Source organism: Seriola aureovittata, chromosome 23 (genome assembly GCF_021018895.1).
Source record: "Seriola aureovittata isolate HTS-2021-v1 ecotype China chromosome 23, ASM2101889v1, whole genome shotgun sequence".
NCBI lineage: Eukaryota > Metazoa > Chordata > Actinopteri > Carangiformes > Carangidae > Seriola > Seriola aureovittata.
This window is the reverse complement of record NC_079386.1, coordinates 18,695,552-18,715,722: the sequence shown is the minus strand read 5'-3', so window position 1 is coordinate 18,715,722 and position 20,171 is coordinate 18,695,552. Positions and strand designations below refer to the sequence as shown.

At 40.9% G+C, this 20,171-nt stretch overlaps 1 protein-coding gene across 1 annotated transcript in view; it reads right to left on the bottom strand.

The window, feature by feature from the left end:
* Window positions 1-922: 922 nt before the first annotated feature.
* The window catches only part of LOC130164277 (tetratricopeptide repeat protein 39B), a 22,688-nt gene continuing 3,439 nt past the window's right edge, over window positions 923-20,171 (bottom strand). Inside the window, exons 3-20 of the mRNA XM_056368913.1 lie at window positions 13,230-13,264; window positions 12,891-12,995; window positions 12,636-12,767; window positions 12,370-12,440; window positions 12,154-12,221; window positions 11,540-11,604; window positions 11,274-11,379; window positions 10,781-10,846; window positions 10,464-10,572; window positions 10,102-10,169; window positions 9,869-9,928; window positions 9,322-9,483; window positions 8,844-8,935; window positions 8,483-8,603; window positions 8,223-8,334; window positions 7,980-8,097; window positions 7,763-7,879; window positions 923-7,072 (exon numbers count right to left, since the gene is read on the bottom strand). Of these exons, the coding sequence (XP_056224888.1) occupies window positions 6,976-7,072; window positions 7,763-7,879; window positions 7,980-8,097; window positions 8,223-8,334; window positions 8,483-8,603; window positions 8,844-8,935; window positions 9,322-9,483; window positions 9,869-9,928; window positions 10,102-10,169; window positions 10,464-10,572; window positions 10,781-10,846; window positions 11,274-11,379; window positions 11,540-11,604; window positions 12,154-12,221; window positions 12,370-12,440; window positions 12,636-12,767; window positions 12,891-12,995; window positions 13,230-13,264 (1,704 nt within the window). The 3' untranslated portion in view covers window positions 923-6,975. The remainder of the gene's footprint in view (window positions 7,073-7,762; window positions 7,880-7,979; window positions 8,098-8,222; window positions 8,335-8,482; window positions 8,604-8,843; window positions 8,936-9,321; window positions 9,484-9,868; window positions 9,929-10,101; window positions 10,170-10,463; window positions 10,573-10,780; window positions 10,847-11,273; window positions 11,380-11,539; window positions 11,605-12,153; window positions 12,222-12,369; window positions 12,441-12,635; window positions 12,768-12,890; window positions 12,996-13,229; window positions 13,265-20,171) is intronic.

The following is a 20,171-nucleotide window of genomic DNA, read 5'->3' as shown; positions in this document are numbered from 1 at the left end:
CAAACTACACAACAAATACTCAAGACACCCTGGTTAGCAGCTGGTTAAGCTACATGAGGAGAGGTGTCGCTGCCCTCTGGTGGACAGGGCTTCATCCACAATTGTAGTTAATTACCCTCGTGATACATATTAGGAATATAAAGCTTGTTAACTAAACATAAACAATATTCAGAGATTTTAGCTAAATTTAATGGGGCTAGTTGGTTAGCATGCTAACTTCATATAGATGCAAAACAGGAGGGTTGCTTACCGCTGATGGAGAAGCTGTTGGTGAGTAAAGAAAAGAAATGTGATGCTGAACTTGCCACATTTCTTCGAGACTGGCAACTGCTAATGCTAACGTTAGCTATGTAGCGATAGCAGAACTTACAAAACACTCCTTAAAGTACAGCTTTGTACTTTACCTCAGTATTTCCATTTTTTTGCTACCTTTACCTTTACTTAATAACTTAAGTAACTAATTACTTTACAAATTGTGATGAATAATACGTAATAAAATAAACAAATTAGTTACAATGTGTTATTATAGGTTGACACCAGACTTAAATTAATTTCCTTCTGGGAGGAAAACATTTTAAATCTATTAGATGTTCTATTTCTACACTGCAGAATTACTTGATAACTCAGAAAACAAGTTTAAAGGACAATTTTCATGCATCCAGAGTCCAAGTAAATATCTGCATAATTTTCTTGTTGTGTAAAGTATATGCAATTTGTTGCACTACACAGGGAAAACCAAGCAGTCCATTTCAGCAATATAAAAAGAAATTTCATCACACAAATACAAATATGTGTACAAGTTAATGTTCAACACTATTTCAAGGAAAAAGAGTTTCAAAATCCTTGTGTTTTTAAAGAAGGGAATTTTCAATGGGTCGAATGGTTCTCAAAGCTTTGAACAACAAATAAATCAACATGGACGGTGAGTATATATTGTTTAATTTTTTTCATCATGGCAAGCAGAAAACCAGAGTGAAGAGAGGCGAGAACAAAGAATATAAACTCTTTCAGCAGAACAGAAACAACAGAAACAGACACAGATCACCAGAGAGACTTCATGCCGACAGATCAGATTAGTTCAGATTCAGAATTACATGTCAATAATAATGTTAATAAATCAACACCAAACCAAACTGGAGACCATTATTATACAAGTTTCCATGTGACACAGGTTGAATTTGCTCTCAGTACATGTTTAGACCCGTATCTGCTTGAATCCAGTCAAAAGAAATCTGTTACTTTTTTTGTTTGGATCAGCTGGTACAAACTTTTCCTGGAGAGACAGAACATTAACAGACATTTAATCACACTATTAACCAACAACAGAGTTCCCACATTCACCACATCTGAACATTTTGGGAGAAATTCCTGATCAGCTGATGAGTCAGAGTCTTACATCTCTTTGTGGCTGATCGAATCATGTGCAAGCATATGAGCGGAAAGCTGGAGGTCAGGCGGCATAAAGTCATACACACTTTTTTCAAGAATATTTTTATATTGCTTTTTGGAGACACACTGCAAAAGGCAAAATTAATCTTTTCATGAATTCTATGACATTGTGGTGACAATATGTGAATGCTTGCGACGAGTCCAACATTATGAATCAATAGGAAGAAAGTAAGAAGCCGTTTGCTTCTGTGAGTTTATAAAGGCAACTAGCAAAAGAATTATGGCTTTTGAAATGTATTGCACACATAGTAATTTTGGACAACACACTATTGCAGCTATAATATACATTACTAATACGTAATACACACATCAGGAACCATTTATGTCAACCACAGATTCCTTAAATGTATAAGGCCATTCCACTCATGGTTCTACAGACGCCAGCTTCGTGTTTGCAGTCTTATCAAACTTTGTTAAATGAGCACAAACTATGAGAAGACCTTATTGTCGCTTTAGTAAAGAGCCCACTGTTTGAATGGTTTGGATTCAGGTTAGCTCATGATTCTGTTTAGCTATTAAAGAAATTAGTTAGCTCAGGTTAGCTTAATTTATGTTTGGGTTAATGATCTGCTCTGATGTTAGCTAACTATTCCATTTCATTCAGCAGCTAAACACTTGTTGAGATTAGTTGAAAGTTCAGCTAGCGTAATAGTTGGGTTTAGGATGGCTAACAGTTAAATGTTTGCTATATTTGCTAATGTAGGTAGTGTAGCTTTGCTGCTGTGGTTTCGAATGAGGCTCATGGTCATTAGCTACTAAAAGTGTGTTTTTGCTAACAAAAGCAGCGATTTTTAGATGAGCAACTTTGTTAGCATACAAAACAGTTGGCTTCAACTAGCTAAGGCTTTAATCTCATTTTTTTTCCCAACTTGATTAAAATCAGCCTGTACTTTTAGGCTAGCTCAATGTTCCCTTTAGCGACAGAAAGAAATTGGTTTAGCTAACTTTTCATTTCAGTTGCTAAAACCGTTTGCGTTCAGGTTAGCTCTCCTTTGTCTGTCCCCTGAACCCTTGACCCTTGTCTCCTCAAACATTGCGCTCGTTTCACAAGATTTTCTGAGACTTGGCAGGTGATGAACATTTACCTGTATTTGTCTGGTGGTCATTTCCTGTTATGGCTGTACAGATTATAAACACTTATAATATTAAAGAAAGTGGAATGCTGTCTTTTTAAAGCCATGATTTTTACCCCCTAACAATGTTCCTCTGGTAGTATGAGCTTTTTGTTTTGTCCTTGGTGTGCAGGCAATAATGTCAAGAACAATAACTTGATGACATCCAGTTGAAACAGCTGTAGCTTGTATTTTGCAAAGATCATGAAAAGTATTATGTTTCTTTAAAAGAATTGTCTTTTCTGTTTGGCAGCCAGGGATACAAAAAACATTTATATGATAGTTATTTTCTTCCTTTTCTTAATGCTGTTTTATTGACGATCCACCACGGTGTGACGACTTTAACTTTAAGCTACGCAAATTGCACTACAGTATATGAATGACAAGAAAATTGTCTCTTCTTTTGTGTATCTAATATTTAAGGCTGGAGAATGAATAAATACAGGTTGAAAGACGAACTAACACAAAGCGAAACAGTGGCAGAAAAAAGACAAAAGGCCGTATCACTCAAAATGAACAATTATTCTGATTTAATTTTATTGCACCACGTGGATCATCTCTAACCATATAACCATAAAGTAATATTGGGACATATCTTTTCCTGCCGTAAAGCACATAACACAGTAATGTGTCGTATTAGAAATAAAAAAAAAAAGATTAAACATATTTAAGATTGACATGCAAAGCAAATCCTATGGAAAACCTTATTTAGAAATACAGTTTATACACAGACACACAGAGGCACTGACATAAGCAACTGAATGAAACGTGAGTATTGTGATGATAAAAGGTCGTGATATTTAAGGGAGTGATGTTGATCAGCTTACCTGTTAAATGATAAAAAACTAACTATCATTGAGCGCTGTGATTGGGAGCAGCACACAACAGTCTGTTGTGTGACATTGATCTAGCTCGCAGTAAGACCGATTGTAGGTGTCATGCTAAAACATTTACATTCACCTCAAAACACAGAATTTTATCCACATTAAAAATGCTGTTTATGTTGATCCTTTACGATCAGATCTGTTCAATGCGGATCAATCTGGTCAATACTTAATCCACTCAATAAGATCAGCGTGGGTAAAGACACCGGTCAGGTCATACAACAACACTTACTGCTGTTTTCAACTTATTTTCAGAATCAATAAAGACACCTTCCATTTGTCGTCTGACAAAATGTATTATGATTTTATTCTACCGCATATTTCCCAAGTTTGCGACTCCACTTCTTAACAAACAAATAACGTAACCTTTATCTTGCTCAATTAAGACACAAATGAAAAATTTGTCTATATTAAATTTGTTTATTTTCTAGTTGCATTTACAATAATGTGTTTGTATCTCTATTTTGTTGCATTAAATAAATCTCTGGCTAACATTTTGCCTACACTGAGCAGCAACGTGGGAAATGGGTTAAAAATCTTTTGTTGTATGTGGTTGGCGCATTATTTTTTTTATTCAGAAGGACAGAAGAGTTTTCTATGATTCTGGAAATACCTTGAAAATGCAGCAAGTGTTATTAAAAGATTCCCTTGGTTTTTGAAAGATCAACAGATTCAGATTTTTGGTAATAACGCATGAGAGACGAACCGGGGCTAATACCATGCTAACATATTGACAGTAACACACTGTGTTAATATTGCATCATATTCTTTGACACAAGATGAAAATATTGGCATGCTATGTTATGATTAGTGACAACAGGCAACATGCTAACACTATAGTTTAAGCTAGGAGTCTGGCGCTAAATTTGCATATACTCTTGTTAAATCAATGTTTTATTGCACATGGAGGATTTTGGTGTCTTTTCTTATCATTTAAGAGCTAACTGATCAACCGATCATATAAACAAATGTTGCTTCACCTTTAATCTTTACACTGAGTCAAATTTTTTTTTTTTCCTGAACCTTTATCAATGTTAGCTAAAAACTCTGCTGGAAGTTTCCTAGCATTAGCAGTTGATCAGACATCGTACGATAGTACTTATTGCCTCTTTCTTAGATACAGGACTGAGGTCTTTTGAGTAAAACTCAATAAAGTGACTTTATCTGTAACAAGCTCCTGATTATTTGCTGCACTTTGCAAAATTAAATTGCTTGGAAAAAAAGTTTCAGATCACACCAAGACATGAAGGAAATTACACCCAGACACCGATAGGCACAAAATACACACCCAGCAAACAAAAGACAGAAAGACACAGATATACTTTGGTCTTCAGATTCATACATTCATTATAGGGAGAAGGCTAACTTTCACCGCTGTTGCTTTTGTTCAAGTTGGACTCGACACCCCTGAACCCTAACCCTGGCCTCGAACCTACGGGAAAAATGGTGCTCAGCCCGATGTTTAAAGTGGAAGCAGTTGACTGCTGCTTATTTGTTGTTTGGGACCGTACGACAGAACTCGTCAAATCAACGGTAAAAACAGTTCTATCGGATGTATTGATTTCAACATGATCTGTAACAATACTCTGGGGGAAAGATGAAAGTTTCCCACCGTGTATAAAACCACTGAACCTTTTTGGTAAATATACATCATAGTAAATAGTATCAAACTACTCGAAGCCAAATGAGGACAGGTCATGTAAAACATTTCTTGAAGCTCTTTAGACATTTTTATTCTTTTTAATATTGGTAGTGGGGATTGGATGTCATCGATTGTGCTTCTTTTTTATTCATCAGTACATAAATAGATATTAAAACTGCTCTTCATGTATATTGGTGATCTACATAATTTACTGTATATATTAGAATACTACTTAATATTAAAAAAAGAAAAAAGAAGTTGGCCAAAGCCATACGTCTACAGCAGTAACAACGTGAGAAGCTGGAAACAGGACGACCATCGAGATGAATCTAAAGCCTTCAGTTCTTTTATTGACTTTGTCAACAGAAGGTTGAGCAAACGCAGACTGAGTGTAGTTTTAGTGGCGCAGACATTTCTCAAAGACAGAGCTGCTTTGTGTGAAGAAATCACCTCTTTCAGCCAAGACAGAACCACAGTCCTCGGGCCGGGTAATAACTGAACAGCTGAACAAATGAGTTCAGATGTGGTGAACTTTGACATGAATATTTGTGCGGTTGACCAACAGAAAACTGTCTCGACAGCGTTGACCTTTGGGATTAGTGGCGGCGTCCCCTACAGATTTACCATTACATTTGATGGACAGTATCGTGGTTTTCTGCCTCTGTCACTCAGACCAGTTGTTCATTAGATCCCTGTTTATCCAGAGTCACATCAAATATGAACCATTAATGTGAGTTTGTCTTGTGTTATGCCTAAAAAGTGTTTTGTGAGGTCACCGTGACCTTTGACCTTTGACCACCAAAATCTAATCAGTTCACCCTCGAGTCCTAGTGAATGTTCATGCTGAGTTCGGTGAAGGCGTTACCGAGATATCGAGTCCACGAGAATGAGACGGATGGACGGACAGCCTAAAAACAATATGGCTGCCGCTCTGACTGTCGCCAGCGCTCAGGAATAAAAAGATCTAAATTAATGCAGAACAGAACCAGGAATATTGTCATTGACTTTGACTGACAGCAGATTCTGGCTGTTATCCCGGTCCAGATGTGGAAGTAGCATCTGGGAATCATTCTGTAGATGCCTGAAAAGCTGCTCTGCCTCTGAGAAACACGAGAACTACGACATGGACGCCGACCGACACGATGACTCAGAAGTAACAGCACGAGTTCTTCTATATTGCTGCTAAATGTGTGCGTTTACAGCCGTTTGTGTGTATTAATCTGTGTGTGTACTGTATGTGTGTGTGTTTGCATAAGCCACGGTTGGTGAGAAGGCTGTGGTTTGCGTGTGCACGGACACAGATGTGTACCGTGTGCACGTGTGGCATGATGCATTGTCAACTAAAGGAAATATAAAGCATGAATCCTGTGTGTCCCAACACACACACACCTCTCCCTGCTGCATCAGTACACGGTTTACAACCTGACATCCATCAGTATTTATGATTCTATCCTAGAAATACACGTATTCAACGAGAGCATTCGGATGAGCTGCAACTTTAGTTTAAGGCCATGATTTGTTTCCTAGTAACAGATGTCAGAACCATGAACCATGGCTCCGCATCCACCGGTAAAACCTCTGGCAGATGCTAATGGGAAGTACCGTTTGAGAGGAGGTACAAGCTTAAATAATCTCATATTTCAAGGCTATTGAAAAAATAAATAAGGAAAAAATAAGATAACATAAAATAAAGGATGCTAGCGATGAAGAAAAACCGAGTCCATTTGGACACGTGATCCCAAAACCCCGCAAACACACCTAAGCTCCTTCTTTACGAGGCAGTCACAACGGATTCGTTCACTTCAGCTGAACTGTCGGGGGGGTGACCCCTGAATTCATGCTTCATACGCTGTTGTTTCCAGCTGCAGCTTGACTGGTGTTGGGAGTGTTACGGAGTGCCGACAGGGGATCCTTTGAGGCTGTTGAGGGCCGCGTGGATCCTGAAGTGCAGTCTGGACTCCATGGAGTAGTCCTTGTAGTTTGTCCTGATGAAGAAATCAATCAGAAACTTAAATAAAATCAACAGGATTCATGTTATTATGACACTTTTTTTTAGCTCAAACATCTGAACCTGCACTCAGGAGGGTTAATTCCTCCTTTTTACTGAAGATGTTTTCACCTCAAATCAATATGAGTTTTACATTTAATACCTTTAACACATAATCCTTACAGTACAGCTGTGGACAGGCTGTTTACCTTCGCGGGTTAAAGGCACGTCAAGGTGTATGAAAGTATCCAGAGGCGTTTAAAGAATGTATATGAAGATATAAAGAGGTTTATAAAGTAGTGATGGTGAAGAAGCTTTTATGAACCAGTGAAGCTTTCAACACAGCTTTTCAAATCAGAGCTCGACAGGGACCTCTGCTGGTCAAAGTCAGGAAAATGTTTCACAACCAACCAACACATGAATCTCCTTGAAGCAGAAATGAATGAAATGATAGATGAATGCATGAATTAATTAATGAATGTATAAATTCTCTAGAGTGTAATTCAGCAATCCACAATCCGCCTCAACAACCCACAAAGTCGCACCGTGTTTCCAGCATTTTTAAACCTTTGAATCAGTTTTCGAGCCGTCATGTGACATTTGAAGATATATAGAGATTTATAAAGGTATATAAAAGATATGTAAAGGTGTTTAAAAGGTATATATATATATATCTATATATACTTACTTGGCATTTTCAATGTAGGTGGTGGCCTTGGTGAAGTCTCCCTGTTGTTTATACAGCAGACCCAACTCATAGAGAGTGAAGGGAATCAAGTAGTGATCATATCTGATACGACTCTCACTGAAAGTACAAGCAACAACACAGATAGGAGAGTTCATCTTCCCGCTCTCAAGATAAACAGTAACACTTAAGTACCTGAACCTGTTTGTGTGTGTGTTACCTGGACAAAACCTGTGTGAAGCAGAGCTCAGCCTGCAGTAACCTGCCCAGGTGTTTCAGACAGAGGCCCTTCAACATCTGGACCAGACAGCTGTCGTCTGGATGAAACTCTGATGGGCCTGAATGATGGAGCGAGAGAGTGAGTTACTTAGCAACACTGTCCTGACTTTGCGTTAACAACATACAAACATTCAAGGGTGTGAACACAACAGGAAGAAATTTCCGGTGTTGTTTTTTAACTCACTGGGGTCGCTGCGTAGCCGCTCCTCCGCCGCCTCGATGGTAACCAGCAGGGCCTCGGTGGAGTCGGCTCTCTTCCCTACGATGGTGAAACCGTTCCAAACGTACATCATCTCCTACAGAGAGAAAACATCTTCAATTATTACTTTTAAATACCAGCCTCATCAGAATAAATGGACTGACGTAAAGTTTGGTGCCCAGTTGAAGACACCCAACGTTTCTTGGTGATTTATCTGAGTGTGAAGGATGTGTACGTGTGAATACCAGTGCGGGGACGACCAGGGGGATGAGGTTAGCGGCTTTGTAGCGTCTGGACTTCCTCACTGCAAATTTCTCCGTGGGGATCGACTTCCCCGCCAGGCGCTGTTTCAACCCCTCCACCTGCCTGCACACACCAACACACCCGTTTGTACAAGTGGGGGCCCTCATTGGCACAGTTCATTCCTCAGCTGCTAACGCTAACGATGATGAATCTAAGTCCAGTGTTTCCTCTCTCTTGGAAAAATATCTCTGTCTGAAAATATAGTCACATTGCAAAAATCACGTCCTTGATTTACCAAAGTTAACGTTCTAAAAATGTATTTTTCTCAAAGACTTTTTTACAGTGAAAATTTGACTGAATGACCTAAAGAGCTCAACAATGTCCTCGCCCGTCTTCTTCACTTCCTCTTCCGACATCATGCTGAGGATGGCTGCCTTCTGGTACACGTAGATCGCCTGCAGAGGGCAGGAAGTGGAGATGGGGATTAACTTCTCAGTCAGCTCACAGACACAGAATCACTTTGACTTTTGAATCAGCCGACAGTCCTGCCGTATTATCTTCCCTCCACAGACGAATGCATTCGTGAAGAGTCATCTCTTAATGATCAAAGCATTTGTAAATAGCTGTTTTAATTAATAACAGCTCATTCCTTATTAGAAATAAATAAATGAAAACCAGCTTCTTCAAGAAAGATCAAAAGAAAATCTTAATGAACTAATCTGTTTTTTTATGAATCCTCAAATTTCCTTTTAAAACAAGTAAAAAAAAGTTTCAGAAATGCAGAAATGTAGTTATACGGTGTCGATCTCGCGTGCGATGTTCTGAATTTGTGCGTGCGTACCTTGGACCAGCGGCTCTCCTTGCACAGCAGGTCGGCGTAGCGGTACGCCTGCTGCCACTCCTGTTGGTAGGAGTGGGTCCACATCAGCTCCCAGTAACACAGGTGGTGGATCTGCTTCCACTCCTGCTGGCTGCTGATACACTCCTCGTACCTGGCCCGGGCCTGAAACACACATAACACTTTACACAACAACACAACATCAACACAGGGCCAAGGTCCAAACAGAAAGAGAGGGATGAAAGAATTATTAAAGCTTAAAATTCATAACTGAAATGAAATTCTTCTTTTTTTTTGACACATCATTTAGGATATATCTGAATTTTATGTCTTATGACACGGCTGCTGCTGCTGTTTGTTTGGTCTTTTACTTCTATCTTCTTGATGAATGGAAACTGTTTTAGAGAATGAGGACGTTTAATGATTTGGGGACATTTATTTAAAAAAGTTAGGACATTTTTGGAAAAGTGAAGGATTGGGAACGTATTAGTGAGAGTCCATGAGGGTCCCCACAAGTGAAGAAGCAGAATTGTGTGCATGCGTTTCAGACCTTTTCGAAGTTTCCTCGCAGTGTGGCGATGCGAGCGGAGTAGAAGAGAATAATGGAGCCCTGAGAGACAAAAAATAAACCGAATGTTCTTTATTCATATCTGTTAAAACATAAACACCAAAACTGTTGGTTATCAGAAGTGTTTTCTCTTTTTCTTTCTATCACATGAGACTATATTTGAGATATTTTGGCCAAATTAGACATTTGTGTGGTTGTGTTTGTGGTTGACTTACTTTGGGGTATTTGTGTTGGTATGGCTCCAGCAGAGCTTCAGCCTCCACCAGGTTCCCCTCCCCAGTTCCTTATCAAACACAACATGAGCACCATTATATTCAACCATGATCCCATTCACAGAAGCCCTACTTGTACTCATGTACTGACAGTATGAAAACTACCTGAGGACCAGAGTTTTACAGCTAATACTCCATGCATTAGAGAGAAAGTACATGTACCAAAAAGCCTCTGATTGGAACAACACTCGACCCCAGAATTGCTCAACAAAAATTAAGACACAGCTCTGGAGCCAGATGACTGTGGTTCAGCTTAAGGGTGTTAAATATGTGGAAAAAGGGCAAAAGTGTCTGTGTTTTCCTACCAAGTATCAGTGAAACATATGTGTGGTAAAAGAGCAAAGTCAGAGCGGAGAGGATCGATCGCAAACTCTGACTGGAGGCCCCCTCCCTCAACTGAGACAAACCAAAGTCCTGCAAGGAAATAGAAAGAAAATCTTGTTAATGCAAATTACTTTCTTCAGGATTACACTTTTACTGTGAAGGAAGCAGAAACAGAGGATGGGTTAAGACATGAAAACAAAACATAAGTTCTTAAGTGAATAATATAACAACTCAATAATTAAACGTCTTGTGGAATAATTATTTTTCTTATTAAGAAAACCTCAGAGGCTGAACTCACCCTGTTTCCTGAGAATCCAATGAACTCCAACAACCTCAGGATCCTCTGAGGGAGGAGAGACAACATCTAAAGAAACAGAGACAGAGAATATTGTCACATTATAGTGAAATTACACTTTAAATTGATCAGATTGTGTGTACTTTCTACAGCTACGTCTATAGCTCTGATTCGCCAATATGCTGATGACATACGTCTAATTGTGACAGAGAAAAAAAACAGATAAACAAATAGAAAAGAACAAATAACAAAGTGGTTACCTTCCCCACACTCATTTACTGGCTTAAATCACATTAACAACCAACTCTTAAACCCTTCATTTGGCTGAGACACCAAATACAATTGCTACAAAGCGTCATAACACAACACAGAACCGAAACATTAGAAAAGACAGAAAACTTTGATGTGACTGAAAATCTGTTGCACTTAAACTCCTCCCCTCTGGGACAGCAGGGGGAATAAAACAAAGCTTTGTCTTTAAAACAAAAAAACCCACCAGGTTGAAGGACCCGATGCCCAGCTTGACTCCGCCCTCAAACTGTTTGAACGCATCAGACTGGCCGGCCAGATTCTGAGTGACATTCATCACGTTCTGACAATCCCTATCGGACGACATGAAACATACACAGTTATACTGAAATGAACAAAGACGGTCGTGGTCACTACGTCACAAAGCCTTTAAAAGCAAATATTTTACAAGGGAACATCTGTAGCCATCAGTCCAGCAAGATGTTTTACGTTTGGTTTGAATCGATCACTCACTTGTAGATTTGGTAGCTTGTTCGAATCTTGATGCCTCCTTTGATAAAACTGATCATGTTCTCATCCTGGAAAAGAGAAAGAGGTGAATAATTACATCTTATTCGATTAGCTTACGGCCTTATCCACAGCATCTTCAGTAGAAACATGTCAGTATCAGCCATAAGTCCCATTAAGTGTGTATTGGGTATAATATGCAAAATAATACATACTTGGGTAGCATGGAGGAAGTTTCTGAAGTGATGATTTGAAGTGTTTAGATTTACTTCATTGTTTGGTCAGATACTTTTGAAATGCCTCTAATACAATACTTCACATCAAACAATCTGAGAATGAAATTCACTTTTCAAATTGGACAAATCACATCTCATGTCCACACTGAGGTGATCAAACTGTGATAAGGGGTCACAAGTGAGTGGACTTTATTTTAAACGGTTGGGAACTGCACGGCTAAAACCGGGCAGTTCAGCACATATATGCTCCCCTGTTTAACCTTTAATAGTGTTTCAGTAACGCTATACTTAAGAAAAAGACATTTAGAAGAAGTGACGTGAGCAGCATCTAGTGGACGTCGGAAGAACTGCAGCTTTAAAGGGTTCACTCCGGATGAAACAAACCTGTACAAATGTCAGTGTGGCTTTCTGCAGGAGACACTCAGCGTAGCAGATCTCTGCATGCATCTCCTCTGCAAACACACAAACACAACACACTGACTTCCTGCTGGTTTTGGTTTTGTTTTCCGTTTTCTTAGCTGCACTTCCGGCAGGGTGTGTGTGTGTGTGTGTGTGTGTGTGTGTGTGTGTGTGTGTGTGTGTGTGTGTGTGTTCATGTACCTTCTTGCAGGTTGGACTGCTTGCTGATCAGACTGGACAACGATCCAACCATTGAGTTCTTCTTCCTGAACCTGGAGAAACAGTTTGAAGACTTTAGATTTTAGAAGATGAAAGACACGGTACGAGCTGCAGATCGCCATTTACAGGAAGTGTGTTAGAGAACCTTCAGAGAACGAGGATATGGCTATTTCCAGGAGGCAGAAAACACCAGTGTGAAAACACCAGTAGAAAATATTTGGTGTTTTCAAAGACTCAAACAGTCTCACCTTTGACAGGTGTGTAACGCCTCCTTGATGGTTGCCATGGCAGTCTGGATGTCTCTGTGTTCGAACGTCATGGTCGCCTGCATCACCAGGATGCTGCTGTAACCCAACGCATGGTACATACTGTCCTTCCACCTGCGCGCGCGCACACACACACACACACACACACACACACAATGTACAGTAGTGTTTATGATAGGTAACATGTTTGTATTACATAACACAAACACACACAGAGAAACATGTTGCCGTGGTTACCATGGTTTGAGGAGGTCCAGGGCTTCAGAGAACTTGTTGTTGAGGACCAGATTGAGAGCACACTGAGTCTCCTGGATGGCTGTCTGCAGATCCATCTGACACGCCCTGTACACACACACACACACACACCACACACACACACACACACACACACACACACACACACACATAAAGAAAATGAATCCACAAATGAAAACAGCAAGACAGGAAGTGACTAAATGTGAAAGAGTCTGACAGGAAATGATGCGCTGCTGAGAGATCTTCATCTTTATACACACACACACACACACACACACACACACACACCATGCTTGTATGTGTGTGTGTGTTTGTACTCACGCTGGGATCCGGTCGTAGGCATCTTCAAAGCAGTCCTAGAGAACACAGAAGCGCAGTCTGGTTAGATTCATCTTCCAAAAAACAACATCAATCAACACTACCTGCCGTCTGATTGGCTGCTGGTGGAGAGGTGAGGTCACTCAGGTCAGTGGGATCTGACAGCCACACAGGTTCAGGACAGACCTGCGCCCCCTGCAGGACTCACACATGAATTACACATCCGGAGTCAGGAAGCAGGTAGAGGAAGTCATTCACACCCACGTATAGATCAGTGAACGGGCCTCCCAAGATCAGGCCCACGGGGCCCCAAGAGTCAGGGGCCCCTCAACCTGAGCCTCCGTACGAAGTGACTGGTGACATTTCTGGTTTGAAAGTCAATCAGACAACCACAAAGGGTGGTGCTAAATGACTAAAGAAAGAGAGATTCAAAATGTCAGGGATCCATTATCTCAGAATCCATCCATCACATCACTGACGCTTCAGAGCGATAGGAGAATAAGTTCTACATCTGTTTGATAAGTGAAGGACATCAGCTCAAGAAGTGCAGAGAAAGTGCAAAGTAAGAGCCAGTTAAAGGTCTTAGGAGAGTCTTCAAGAGATCCTTGAACACAGAGAGGTCCACCAGAGGAGCACTGCAGCAGTCGAGGCGAGAGGTAACCAGGGTCTGGGTGGTGGACTGAGTCAGGTAACGCCTGATCGCTCCTGAGTTCTTGGGTCCTTGAGAATGCACTGAGGTTTTGTGGAGGTTTGATGGGTTGCGGACTTGGTTTTAAGGGTCCTGAAGGTCTTTATTGGGTCACTGGAAGGAATGAGTGAGGAGAAGAAGGAATTCTCAGCTGTGGAGAACTTTCCTGTTGACTGTTGGTGCAGACGCCACCCTGGGGCCGTGAGAGGAGCTGCAGCTGCAGAGACTGTGGCCCTCAGCTGTGGAGGCTGCTGATTGGCTTCTGTATGATTTCAAAGGCATCAGCTCTGCATGAGCTCACACTGTTTATTCAAGGAGTTTCAGCTTCTCATGATAAGATTTTATAGCCACACAAACACACACAAACACACACACACACAGAGTCCTCAACCAACGCATTTTCTATTTTTGTGTCAACATGTGAACTTGAAAGCAACAGCATTGAATTCACACAGACACACACACACAACACACACACACACACACACACACACACAGACAGACACACACACACACACACACACAGACAAACACACACACACACACTCGTCTGTCTCTGGAGCCTCAGTAGCAGGCTAATAATAGCAGCCCCAGTGGCTCCTTACATAATAACGTACAGCTGCAGTCACACACACTCAGAGCAGCTCAGGGCCTGAGGCTGCAGCCATCGACTCGCTGTGGTCACACAGACACAACCACACTTCACCACTGTGACCCAGATAGACACACTGCTGTACGTCCACTGAACAATCTGCTCGTGGAAAACAGCCCAAAAGATTCACATTTCACATTCAAGTGACAGCGACCTCTAGTGGCCAGAGGAGCGAAGGAGGAAGAGAGGTGAGGCAGTATGAAGAGCCACTGTCAGCGTTAGGAGGAGGTCGGGGAGGAACATAAACACAGCAGAACGATGTTTCAAATCAACAGTAAACATTGTTTCTTTTAACCATGACGACAATCATTCTATAACCTCAAAGCTGCTCCAGTGTAAAGGTCTGTGTCCATGTGTAGTGTGATTATAGATCAGCTCTAGCTTCTATATTAATACTGTGAAAGTATCAAAGCCTCAGTCCACAGAGAAATGCACACAGCCTGTATTCAGAAACTGAGCCTTAAAACCAGCCGTCAGGACTTCTGGAACTTTGTGATGTCACAACAAAGCAGTCACCAAGCCCCGCCCACCTGGACCCACCATCCAAACCTTGCAGGATTTGGTTTCTCTGAGTGTTTTTACCTGAAATCTGCTTTATTTTTATTGGATCACTCAGAAAACAGTCAGCCAATCAGAAGAGAGGCTCAGAGCCTCCTCTCTTCTGATTGGCTCACAGACCTGTTGTTACTAGAGCTCCAGAGAGAAGCCTGAGAGAGGAGATGTAAAACTACACTGAGATGAACCACAAATATATCTTCTTATGGATCAACACTTGAAAATAAAAACTGGACCTTTAACTAAGTACTTTTTTAAAAAGCAGTAAGGATTTTATTGCCTGCAAAACAGAAATGTGGGATGATCCTTCAACGTCCAGTGTGGAGAGGACGAATGATCCTGTTTCAGTGTTCATATGAGCACTTGTTGTTTTAAGACGGACGTCTCCTTAAAGGTCAACAAGGTCAAATGGAAAACTGCGGCTCGTGCACCCTGTCATTTCAAGATAAAAATAAAGAGAGAAGTGGGCGGACAGAAAGAAAGATGGAGGACGGTTATAGTCAGAAGTGCTTGACAAACATGAGAAAATAAGAGCATGTGTGAATCGAAGCAGACGCTCTCTCTTCACAGGTTCATCACTCTCTCTCTCTCCCATGCAAACAGATGCTCTCTCTGACACTCCCTCACACTCTGTCACTGTTTTTGTCAGTTTGCAACGTTCACAGCGATCCAAACACAAACTCCATAACCTCCTGCTGTGTGTGTGTGTGTGTGTGTGTGTGTGTGTGTTACCATAGCTGAATGCTGTCTCACCAGTCAGTCCAGCACATTAACACAATAAAATCTTAAATTTGACACGACGGGTGAAGTTTTTTGCAGCCACAGGTTTTCAGTTGAGATGAGGTGTTTTTTTTCATAATGGCACTTTAATAAATAAAAAGCTGCAAAGTATAGGCCTGCAATATTTATTTTCATTTATTCTTTTTTATTAATCTACCAGTTATTTTCTTGATCAAAATGTGAATCGTTTAGTTTATAAAATAACAGAAAACAGTGAAACAATGAAATAAAACTGAAAAATATCCTCACATTTCAGAAACTGCAGCCAGAATATTGATTACTTGATTACCAGAATTGTACATTTTCTGTGAATCTGTCCAGTATCACATCTCTGTGCTACATACTCAACACATAACACAAAAACGCTCTCTCTTTCTTTTTCTACTTCCCCATTCCTTTCATTCTTTGCCTTTTTTAATCAGCAGCTATTATGCAATGAAATAAGTTCCTGACTATTTGACTTAAAAGGAAAAACAATCACTGTTGACAACCACTTTTAGACTTGTCTCATTTCTGCAAACCTGATCCAGACAGTTTTGTTTTCTATAATACACAACGCTCTTACACTGAAAACTCTTGTGACAAAATAGATTTTTTGTTTTATGGCTGAAAAGATAACACTACCATATCACATTTATAGCTACAGCTAATGGATGGATGGTTTATCTGAGGCTGACTGTGACCTAATGAAAGTTTAAAACTGACAGGAGGGAGAAAGTGAGCATCAAAGGTTTTTCAGCACAAGCAGCAGGTTTTTACTGTTTTTCATTCGACAGCAGTTTGAAAATGGGAGATGTGGAAAAAGCCGCAGGGACACCAGTGTATGATATCACACACAAGGAGAGGTCAAAGTCAGAGAGGCTTCTCTTGTGACAGCAGCAGCTTTCTAATCAATTAGTCAGAACCTACACACTGTGTCCTATTACCAAACAAAGGCACTTTAACATAAACAACCCAGTGACTCTCAGGGAAGCTGGGAAACTCCCAACAACTCTCAGAAAACCCTGTTAAAGACTACAAATCCCCCTTAAGAAGCACTAACACTATGTGTGCTCACCAGAACCTCCTTAAGGAAGTCTATAACCCCCTTCACTGATCTCCCAAACCTCCAGAAGCCTCCAGATGAACCTCAAGAGTAGCTCTACAGCAGATTCACTGACCCATTGGAAGCCTCAGATACCTTTTTAATTAAACCCCCATCGCTTGTTAAATAGATTTTAACCTTTAAGACCCTTAGAACCCACTACATGACACTTTGAGAAGAATCTCTAAAAGTGGAACCTCTCTAAAAGCACAAAAGCATTCTCAAGCACACTTAGAACACCCATGATGCAAAAAGCTCAAAGATTCATAGAAGTGCTAACACAGCATAGAAACACCTTATCAACTTTTTGAGCCCTTTCGATGATGTTATAAGGACCTCCAAGACCTTTAGAACATATAATAGAACCCCTCTAACATCAAGACAGAAAGAACCTCCAGATTAACCATAGAACCTTAGGTAGACACCTTGAGACTGGAACCCTGAAAGACCCTTTCAGTGATGTTTTAAGGACCTCCAAAAACCCTTTGCACCAACACAGGAATAACCAGAACCCCCTTAATGACCTGAAGGTATTCACACAACCTGGAACCTCCTCAAAGATCACTAGAACTACTATGTTTACTGACGCAGTGTTCCCCAGACCCAGTGGAGCTACTATAGTCTTTACTTGATACCAGTGGTGTAGCCTTGACCTTTGACCCTACAGAGGAAATAGAAAGCGGCGGGTGTCTGGTCGAGGAGAGGCAGACAGTGGTCTTGTGTTTTCTTAATATTCTCATTCTACTAACTCAGCCAGTCACACAACAGTCTGCATTCATCACCTAAGGTTGTCGTTGCCGTAGGTAAGATATAGTTACACTTAACAGCTGCTTATGGGTAAAATAATACAGCATTGTCCGGTTAAGCCTTTGCAATCTCTACGGTGCTGCTCCCAATGTCCAGGCAGTCACACTTTTCATTTTAACTACCATATATACTGAGACTGTCCAAAGGGTTTTGAGTTTCATTTAAACTCTGACAGCCCAGAGAGTATCAGCTCTACATGTAAATTAAACATGAAGTTTACCCTCAACTGGGTGGCCAATGACCTAGGATTAAAACGTCTTATAATTAAAAGCAGACAAGCTTCGGGCTTAAGAAATTACTCATTTCCTCAGGGATTTTAGTGTCACCTCATTAAGGAACCCCAAAACATTTCCAAGCCCCTCTACAACCTCTTTATGAAGCCTCAGAACCTGCTCAAAGAGAACTTGGAAAGTCTTCAGAAAATCCTGCCCAGAAAACAATACTTACATATTGCACAGAAACAAACAGAATTGATAAAAGAAATGTAGAACCTGTGAAGAGAACCCTTAGACCTATTAAGAGAAACGTCCGTCTTGCTTTGAAAGCCTGAGCACTTGCTCACTGAAAGAAGAAACCTGCTCAGATACTCTGGATCCTTCTCAGAGAACCCATTAAACTTCCTTCTTCCTCTCTACATACAATCATTTTAAATGAACATAAATAAAATGTTCACTTTGTCTATTATCAGGAAATGTGGGCGACAGTTTTCTGGCTGTAATCTGGAGCCACACGTCTGATCTGCAGAATGATTGAGTCATTAAATGCTGAGTAATTGTCCCTTAAGCAAGGCACAGTTTTCACAATCTTTCACAATAAAGCTGAGCTGCTCAGTGGCCAACAACAGACGACTGTGTGATTATGAAGCAGGATAAATAAAGGTAAGAAAAAGATATTGTGTTTCTCAGGGTGGTATTTACATTCCATTCATATCTGTGGGTTTTTAACAGAAAGAATTACTCGGAGCTAAATGGCAGAATTGGCTTCCCAGCTCCTAGAGTGACATCACAACAAAGAGGTCAAAGGTCAGAGACAACACATCCTCACTGGACGTTGTCAACTGTGTTTCTGCTCGTCTCAACAGAAAGGACGAGACATGATTTCTGTCTATGTGTTTGTGTCAGTTATTGTTGTGTTGCTGAGCAGCGAGTTTGGACGATAATCTTTCACTGTGTTTAAGTTTTTTTTTGTTTTTTTTTTTATAAACACAGCTTGTTCTACATTCCTCACAGCTCAGACGAAGTCAGCTGAATTCCTCTGTAATGTGATGAGTTAGATGGACGGAGGCTGACAGAGGAATGTTTGTGAGCTCGGATGAGGAGATGAGCTGGTGAGATATGACGCAGAAAAAGCCCCGACACCAAGACCCAGCCCCCGTTCACGACCTTATTTGCGGTGGTTGTGAAATCAAAGAGAGTCCCTGGAAAAATCTTCAGGGAAAAAGAAACCAAGAAACAATCTCCCTGCTCACTAATCTGCTGAAGTCCTTTCCCCTAGAGACCCTGGAAGCTCCTCAGAGGTAACGAGGCCCTACTTAATCAAATACACCTGTGCAACATCTGTGGGAACCCTGGAGCCCTAAAATTTCCACAGGAGCCACTAAAACATCCTGAAAGACTTCCTGTGGCAGCTCTAGAACCTCTCAAACCTCTCTAGATCCACTTCACCTGTAGAACGTACAGACATCTTGGCCCTCTTCAAAGACAACTTAAGTTATACAGCAAACAGTGACCTCTTAGACATCGCTAAGACCAACCCACTAAAAAAAACCCCAAGACTCCTTCAGGAATCTCTCGAGCCTCTGCAAAGATACCTTAGCGCCACATACCCATACCATGACTGATGTAATCTCGTCATGCCCTACATGAAACCCCTGGCTGGACCCTAAAGACCTGTTAGACCCACAGAACAGACCCCTCAAACCTCCTACAATTACCCTCAGATTCCCCAAGATCCTTTAAGGGAATCATTTGACCCAATCAGGCCTTGTCAACCTAAAAAACACCTTTAGGGACCCTTAAGACTTCCTACACAAGATATAAAACCTCCTCTGTGCCCATTAAAGCCTTTTAAAAACCAAAGATACCAATACCCCAAACATGTAACATCTCTTGAAACATCCTGAAGTGGCATGAACCTCTGAAACGGACCCTGAAGGATTTCTAGAACCTCAATGAACCTCTTCATTCACAGATCCAGTGCCTCTGAAACCCCTTTTCAGAATCATAACACCTCCTCAACCATTCAACAAGACCTATTTAGGGCTTTGTCAAACCACAATAAAATCCCCTGGAACCTCTACACCTCAAAAACCTGAACCACCCCCACAGTTCCTTCATCCTTAGATCCCTGTAGGGATGCTCAACCTTTTCCAGTCAGCAC